This window comes from Corvus kubaryi, unplaced genomic scaffold, assembly GCF_017639235.1.
Source record: "Corvus kubaryi isolate FWS band 111438036 unplaced genomic scaffold, C.kubaryi_AGA036_p1.0 66, whole genome shotgun sequence".
NCBI lineage: Eukaryota > Metazoa > Chordata > Aves > Passeriformes > Corvidae > Corvus > Corvus kubaryi.
Window position 1 is genome coordinate 7695613 of NW_024582054.1, and position 9164 is coordinate 7704776.

The 9164-nt window shown below is 40.0% G+C and overlaps 1 protein-coding gene across 6 annotated transcripts in view; it reads left to right on the forward strand.

Moving 5' to 3' along the window:
* Window positions 1-8517, forward strand: part of LOC121673965 — a 9475-nt gene extending 958 nt beyond the window's left edge. Inside the window, exons 2-3 of one of the 6 annotated variants that reach the window (XM_042047852.1) lie at window positions 2746-2793; window positions 5625-8517. In XM_042047852.1, coding sequence (XP_041903786.1) covers window positions 6165-7580 — 1416 coding nt within the window. In that variant the 5' untranslated portion in view covers window positions 2746-2793; window positions 5625-6164 and the 3' untranslated portion in view covers window positions 7581-8517. Of the gene's footprint in view, window positions 1-1577; window positions 3300-5624 lie in introns of those variants that run through there. The other 5 variants (XM_042047856.1, XM_042047851.1, XM_042047854.1 and 2 more) reach the window with 5 other exon arrangements.
* The last annotated feature ends 647 nt before the right edge of the window (window positions 8518-9164 follow it).

The window sequence follows — 9164 nt, forward strand, 5'->3', positions numbered from 1 at the left end:
GGCAGGGCCACCATTTCAAGTTTCCTTCTTTTTGGTTGGCAGGGCCACCATTTCAAATTTCCTTCTTTTTGGTGGGCAGGGCCACCATTTTAAGTTCCCTTGAGCAGAGAGGCTGCCACTACTGACATTACTGCCAGATTCAAATTATTTAAATAGTTATTTTATAAACCTTTAGTACTTCTTAAACAGATTTAAAGATTTAATTAGTCACATGTGTGATTGTATTTTAGTTAGACTGTTGTATAGCATATTAGCCAGTTCTTTTATTTGTGGCTTTTGACCAAATTATTTTGTGTTTTTTTGCAGTAATTCTTGTTATCTGTCTTAATCCAAAGGTACTGCTGTGGTATTCATTGTCTTTATCCTAATCGTAATAATTTTTTTATTGTAAATTATAGATATTTATAATTTTGAATTTTCCCACGGGTCTGCCATATTATCTTATCTTTGTGTTAGAATTAGTTATTCTATTGACAAGTTCATTTTCTTTACCATTAGAGTCTATATTATAAAATATTATTTAATTTTTACTTTTCCCACGGACCTACCACTTTCTTAATTTTGGGGTGGGTTGTTATTTCTAATTACTAAAAAGTTTGGATTTGTTTTTTTTTACATTACACAGATTGTTTCTTATCATATTAGTTTTGGTTGATTTAATTAAGGGGGGGGGAAGGCATTTTTTTGCACCAGCTATTTGTTTGTCCTAAACTAACAGAATGGGGCAGTCAAATGGCAAGAGGAACAACCCTTCTAAGAAATACAAAATTTTTCCTGACAGCCCACTAGGGCAGATGTTAATTGAATGGGAGACAAATAATTTAACTGAAGAAAAAGATCAATATCAAATGATTCAGTACTGTGTATTTAAATGGCCAAAACGTAAGATCAGGCATGATGGCCTTAAATGGCCAAAACATGGGTCCTCAGAAGCATGGCTCTGCAGGGCGCTTTATTCCTGTGTGCACTACAGAGCCTCAAAAGATTCTAATGAATTAGAGTATGCAAAAATTTGGTTAAGATATTGGGAAAAACCAGAAACAGAACGAACTAAACCAAACCAAATTCAAGAAGAATCAAACAAGGTGCTACCAATTTTAGAAAAACCAAACGAGAAACCTAAAAAGAAATTAAATCAAGCAAAATGGGATCCCTTATAGCACCTTCCTCCAGCAACTCCTCCAAGGGAGAGAGTCCAAATTGAATGTAAAAGAGTTTTTCCTCCACTGAACCAATCAGCTGAAGGGGATTCTGAAAGTGAAAGTGAAAATGAAATGGAGATAAATCGGGAAGTGTCTGTTACCTCTAACTCTCAAAAGAAAATAATTGAACGTGAAGTTCTTTCTAGCCAGAAAGGCCCAGCCTTCTGCACTAGAAAGAAGTCCATTAAAGCACCAGAATGTCCCACCTGCCCTAGCACACCCCAAGATTCCCAAATTTTATTCCTCAGAGAGGTACCTATGGGAGGTGCTCAGGGAGGAATTGGTTACGTCATTGTACCTCTAGCATCGTCAGAAGTACGAGAGTTTAAAAAAGGAAATGAAAAATTTGTTAACTGACCCGGTGGGTCTTTGCAGAACAGTTTGACCAATTCCTCGGCCCTAACATTTATACTTGGAGGGAAATGCAATCTATCCTCCAAGCTCTGTTCACGGTTGAGGAACGGAAAATGATTAGAGCCGCAGGAGTAAACATATGGGACAGAGAAAACAATACAAACCAAGGTCCAATTGGTGAACACAAGTTACCCATAACTGATCCTAATTGGAACCGAAATTCAGAAGAGGGAAGGAGGCACATGACCGATTACCGGAATTTAATTGTTAAAGGAATCAAAGAGGCTGTTCCCCGTGTTAACAACGTGAAAAAGGCTTTTTGCGGGGAACAGGAAAAAGATGAGTCCCCTACCGCTTGGATGACTCGGTTGAGGAATAACATTCAATTATATTCTGAAATTGATTTAGAAAGTGAAGGTGGAAAAACTATGTTAAAAGTCCACTTCGTTTTGCACTCCTGGCCTGACATTAGAAGAAAATTAGAAAAATTGGAGAAGTGGCCAGAGAGAGGACTGGATGAGTTGTTGGAGGAAGCACAAAAAGTATATGTGAGGAGAGATGAGAAAAGAATGAAAACCAAAGCCAAAGTTATGTTATCTATGGGAAACAACCCTTTCTTTAATGCTTCTCTCCAAAAGAAAACCTCTGAGGGATCCCCACACCAATCTACTTCTGAGACCTCAGGACCCAGAAAAATCATATGCACATACTGCAATAAAGAGGGCCATGGCCATTGGCGTTGTTTTAAAAGACTAAGAGATCAAGAGGCTTTCCAAATGGAGGGCCAGGTATTGAATAACTGAAGATGTCAGGGGCTCTACCACCTGGGGAAACAGAAATATCTACAAGAGCCCTTGATAAAATTAAAAGTTGGTCCCCAGGAACAGACAATGAGTTTCTAGTAGACACAGGCGCCGAAAGGACCTGTGTCACTGGATAACCCAAAGGATGTGCAGTATCCACAAGCGCTTTAAACTCCTATGGAACCAAAGGAGAAACCTTGGAGGTTCCCCTAATAAAGGATGTGACAATTACTAGTTATGGATGCACCCATACAGGTGATATTCTGTATTTACCTCAAGCAGGTACCAACCTATTAGGCTGGGACTTCCAAGTACCACTTAAAATTGGAGTGGTGTACCTCAAGGAGGTCAAATGAAAACTAAACTGTTTGTTTTATCTTTGACAGACGAAAAAGAAATCAATCCAATAGTTTGGGCAAGGCCTAAAAACAGAGGTAAAATGAATATCACACTGCTTACCATGCAACTGCTTCGTGACACCAAGCCAATCCGAGTACCACAGTACCCACTGTCTAAATACAAAAGACAGGGACTAAAACCTGTCATTGTGGACCTCATAGAGGATGGGATCCTCGAGACCTGCAAGTCGCCCTACAACACCCCAGTTTTGGCTGTCCAGAAACCAGATAAGACCTGCGTGAGATCAATAAGAGTTCAAACCAGGTATCCTTTGGTACAAAACCCTTGCACCCTTCCAGGCTGAGTACCGCCAGAGCATACCTGGTTCTCTGTTACTGATCTCAAAGATGCATTCTGGTTATGTTCTCTAGATTGTCATTACAGAGATATCTTCGCTTTTACATGGGAGGATCCGGACACTGGAAGGACGCAGCAGCTGCGCTGGACTCGATTTCCTCAAGGTTACACTGAGGCACCAACGCTCTTCGGTCAAGCGCTAGAGGACCTGTTAAGCTCCTTCTCTCCACCTACAGGGACACAGGTAACACAATATGTGGACGACCTGCTACTCTCCGGAGAACAGGAGTCCACAGTCAGATTGGGCACTACTCAATTATTAAATTTTCTGGGAAAGAATGGCTTGAGAGTTTCAAAACAGAAATTACAGTTCGTTCAACAGGAGGTGAGATATTTAGGACATGTACTTGGCTGAGGGACTAGAAAGCTGAGTGCTGAAAGAATTGAAGGGATCCTAAATGTATCACTTCCAACTACAAAAAAGGAAGTCAGACAATTATAAGGCTTATTTGGGTACAGCAGACTGTGGATCAACCAGTATACCCAGTCTGCTAAATTCTAATATGAAAAATTAACCAAGGGCAAACCTATCAATTGGACAGAATCAGACAATGAAAAACTCCAAAATCTTAAAGATAAATTGATAAAAGCACCAGTCTTAAGCCTACCTTCCCTCGGAAAGCCATTTGACCTGTTTGTCAATGTGGAGAAAGGAATCGCCTATGGCGTCTTGACCCAAGACTGGGGTGGAGTCAGAAAGCCAGTTGCTTTCCTCTTGAAGTTGTTAGACCCAGTGTCAAGAGGATGGCCAGTCTGCATCCAGTCTATTGCTGCAGCAGCCACCCTGATTTCGGAGAGCCAAAAACTCACCTTCGGGGGTAAGTTGACTGTTGATATGCCACACTCGATAAGGACTGTCTTGAATCAGAGAGCTTCCAAGTGGCTAACAGATCCAAGGATGGCGAAATATGTAACTATATTAATGCACACTGATTACCTGAGCTTGGTTACTTGCTCAGTCCAGAATCCAGCTCATTTTCTTTACGGAACCCCCTCTGAAAATGTTCTTGAACACAGTTGCATTGATATAGTTGACCTACAAACAAAAATTTGGGAAGATCTAGTGGACTGCCCCCTTGATCAAGGAGAAGTCCTTTTTATTGATGGGTCATCCCGAGTTGTAGATGGGAAATGATGCTCCGGCTATTCTGTTGTAGATGGCTTCAAAGAAAGTTTTAGAAAAAGGGAAGTTACCATCTACTTGGTCAGGTCAGGTGTGTGAATTATACGCCCTCGAAAAAGCCCTCCGCAGACTAGCCAGAAGCATCAGAACCATCTACATGACTTGAGGTATAACTATGGGGTAGTCCACACATTTGGCAAAATTTGGACAGAGCAAGGGTTCCTCAACACCAAAGGAAAAGACATCCTCCATAAAGAGCTAATTTTAAGGATTTTGGAAGCACTTAACCTCAGGTGGTTTCAGTAGTACGCATCCCAGGACATCAAACAGGGAACACTAGAGAAGCAAGGGGAAATACTTTTGCAGACATCGCAGCTAAAGAAGTGGCTGTAGAAACAACAGAAAAGGTAATGGAGGTGAAAACACTTCCCAGTGACATCAACAGCACTTTAATAAATGACACTTTACCCACGCTGATTTTTAATGATCAAGAAAAACACAATTTTAATTGGAGGTAAAGAAGATTCCCAGGGCCAGTGGCATCTGCCAGATGGCCGACAAATATTAAATAAAAATCTGGCTAGAGAAATCCTATGGAATATTCATCAAAATCACCACTGGGGTTCAAAAGCTCTAGCAGACCACTTTCTTAGAACTTTTGGATATATTGGAGTTTACGAATTGGCTAATCAAATTACAAGGAGCTGCATAATTTGTCAAAAGATAAATAGAAAAGTTACGAAAAAGATTACAAGTGGGGGAATTGAATTGGCCACAAGACCTTTTCAGATTGATTTTACTGAAATGCCCCCCCCGTCCAAAGGTGGAAATACTTATTAGTGATTGTTGATCACCGTACTCACTGGGTTGAAGCCATACCAACCATAAACGCTACTGCTCAAACAGTGAGCAAGGTGATCCTTGAACAAATTATCCCTCGTTATGGGATAGTCCACCGAATTGATTCGGACTGAGGTACACACTTTACCTCCCAAATTCTACCAACAATTGGTGCAGCAATTAGGCATTAATTGGAGACTGCATGCTCTGTGGCATCCACAAAGTTCTGGGAGAGCGGAATGAATGAATCAAACCCTCAAAAACACTTCAACGAAATTAATGATCGAGACAAAGTGGTTGTGGATAAAGTGTCTCCCACTTGCTCTCGTACAGATCCGAACTCAACCTAGGTCTGACTTAAACTGTTCCTCTTACGAAATGTTGCACGGGTTACCATACTTAGCCACCCAATACAACCTAGGTCTGACTTAAACTGTTCCTCTCATGAAATGTTGCACGGGTTACCATACTTAGCCACCCAATATGAAGCTGATGTGAAGGAGTGTGGAAATGTAAATGTTCAACAATATGTGCAATTGATTGCAGGAAATTTAAAGCAGCTGAGAGAGAAGGGACTTATACCACAGACACTACCACTGGACTTTAATTTACATCACATCAACCCAAGAGACTGGGTATTGATAAAATCGTGGAAAGAAAAGTCACTGACACCAGCTTGGGAAGGTCCTTTCCAAGTCCAGCTAACTACTGAGACAGCTGTGCATACTTTGGAAAAAGGGTGGACACACATCCAGTGTGTCAAAGGACCGGTAACACCACCAACTGAAGAAGAGTCACTAGAGTAAAGCTCCAATAGAACTGTTGATCTCACTTCTTATATTAACTCCCAGTTTCCCTTTTAAGACATCCAAATCAATTACTACCTTTTCCCCAGTTATAAAGTGTTAAGAGTGTTGTTCCAAATACTGTTGTTGTTCTAAAGTTGTTATATCATAAAAATTGTTTCCTCAATTTCCACATTAGAGTGCTTCAGTTGGAGGTAGTATTCATCCCTAATAACAGCTTAATCTGACTCTAAATTTCAGGGCAAAACCATTCAAATTCATAGCAAGGCCAACTCCAAAAATGAAGAGATTCTTGATGTCTGATTATCTGAAGAGTCCATCTAAAGGGATAAAACCCAGAAGAAGGACCAGAGGAGCAGGGATGGTACCACCCAGAGACAGAAAGACCTGGGGGGGTAACAACTCTCCTCAAGGTAATGTTGTCAAGAACAAATGCACCCTGTTCTATACTGTAACCCTCTGGATCCTGTGGTTTCCCTTCGCCCAGGCTGACATCAGATGTAACAAATGTTCCAAAACAGTATATCAGACAGAAGGAAACTCATACCAAATTAAACACTTTTTCTGTGCACATACTTGTGTGAACCCAGCTTGTTACAACTTAACTACACTAAGTACCTGCACGGAAAAAGGACATAAATACTGGATTGGAAGAAATCTTGGCAATTCGGTTCATAAACAAAAGGGAGAATGCCCCTCCCAAGAAGATTGGCTCTGTTTTAACTTTAACTATATAACAAAACCAGAAGATTTGATCAAAAGAAAACCTTATGATGTGGACCTGATTCAAGAAATAGTAATCAATGAGAAAGAGAAACAAAAAGCAGAAAATCCTTTAGTGTCAGGTAAAAATTTGTTCATTGATCTGGCTGAGAGAATAAGTCAACAATTGAACCTTACAAATTGCTGGGTGTGTGGAGGAACTTTGGAGTTGGAAAGTTGGCCTTGGCAGGGAGTCAGTATTGGACCCCCTGATTTAATCCGACTAAATGACCTCTCTCCTACCACCCGACATGATAATGGAACATGGCAACTAAAGAACACTGTTATTGGAGAGGAATGCATATGGAGAAAAGGGAACAGGTTTACAAAAGAAGTTGGAGAAACAATTTGTAAAAGGTATTTAGTAATTGATGGGCAAAGGCACTGGTGGATACCTCAAGAACCAGAAGTTTTCTGGTCAACAGAGAAAATTAAAAACAAAAATTGTATTTTAAATCCAACAGAACAATTCTATCAATGCTGGGACCATGGAAATCCTTACTCAGTCTTGCCACAGATCTCTAAATATTGGACTTCTGCTTCTAGCATCCAACCTCACTTTTGGGAAGCACCTGAAGATCTGTACTGGATCTGCAGTAACAAAGCCTATTCCAAACTACCACCTCGCTGGCGAGGAAGCTGTACCCTCGGAGCTATCCAACATAATTTTTTCCTTTTACCAGAGGATGTTGGAAACCATCTAGGAATTGCACTTTATGATGAACTGACTAGAGCTAAAAGACAAAAAGGTTTTAATTGTCATTGGGTTTTCCCTTCTTGGTTTAATTTTTCTTCACTGTTTAATTCCTTGTTTTCTTTGTTTAGTAACTGCTGTTGTTCAAAGTATGCCCCTTACACAGGATCTCCAAGGACAACGACTTCCTTCAGCCTCCACCCAAAAGATTGTGCATGTCAACCAGCCGAAGAAAACTAGAAAGAAGCAAAAGCTAGCCCAGCAGATGTGGGACCATTTTAAGGAACTCAATGCCATTCCTGAAGAGTTACCCACCTTCACTTAAATGCAAAGACCAAAGAGCCTGTGCAAAAGAGAAAAAGGGGGGACTTGTTATATATGAAATCTACCAAATTGGCCTTCGTTTGTTAAGTGCCCTGATTTTGCATGATAAGGTGTTAAATGTCCTAGTTTTGTATTTTGCATATTCAGTGTTTTAATTGCCAAATTAGCCTTTACATACTTAAAATGCCCATCAAACTAGTTAAAGATACAAAGTCAATTCTCAGAACCATGTAATCACACAGTTCTTAATTAAAAATCCCTGTTGATAAAATATTCCCAAGTTGATCCCTTCCTTGAGCCTCAAACTTCCAAATGTCTTGTTTCCTGCACATACCCAAGTTACCCAGGTTAATTAGTATGTTTTTAAAAAAGATTCTTAAAGTGTTTATGGTTCAGTTTTAAAAGTTCCTTAAAATGACTGTTGATTGTTCTGTTTTAAAAGTTCCTTGAAGTGTTTGTGGTGTAGTTCAATGCTTTTGTTAGTTGTCCTTAAGTTGTACAAGTTCCTAAGCCCAGCTCCAGGGGCAGACTTTCCAAGAGCTCTGGGGGGGCATTTGCCTCGGGTTAGCTGTGGGTGAAGCCCATTGCTGGTGAGTGAGGCCCCTGTCTCCCAGAGAGACCATTTTAATTCTCTAACTTTGGACCAGCCAAAGTTAACCCAGCATTGCAGGCTTCCTGCACTGAGGCCTTGTGCCAGTTAGGCCTAAAGGTTCCTAATCGCTCCGGACCCAGGTTTTAGGATTTTATTTGTGGATTTTCCTGGACTGGATTATTTCAACTTTTAATTTTTTAATTATTCTTTTAATAAAACAGATGTTAATTTTTAATTAACATCGAGTGGTCTCTTTCTTGACAGACAGGTTGCTTAGATAGGGATTTATGACAGTAGGAGAATGCCAGGGTTTTTTAGAATAGTAAGGATTACTATGTAGAAATCCACATACAATCTAAAAATGGTAAGATAACATTGCCCAGTTATTGACAGTAAATTAAATCTTGTCTTCAGAGGCAGAAAGAGTCAAATCAGAGGTCTTACAAAGACCTTAAAAGAAAGGTCTTAAATAAGTTACTAAATTTTTTTTTTGATGTTTAAATGTGTATCTATTTCCTACATATGCAAATGTTTCTGTGGAGATACTGTTTAAGATTGTCACGTTTCTGAAATAATCACAGGTCTCAAAGATTTAATACAAGTGCCCTGAGACTTCCTGCAACAGAGGTGAAACAGCTATTTGCAGTAAGGTGTAAGCAGTGCAAAGCATGGATGTACTCTCCGTGTCCCACCAACACTGGGAGGGCAACAGGGTTCATAATCCTTGCTTCAGAGTGAAGAGCCTTGGAGCTCAGTCAGCTTCAGCACTGTATACATCTCCAACTTCCACTGCATAGAAAAAAGGAAAGTAGCAAGCATGCATTCTTAATAACTTTTGAGTTTCATTTTGTATTTAAGATAATCAATTTTTAGCCTGTACATAGCGTAGTACTCAACCTCTTTAACCA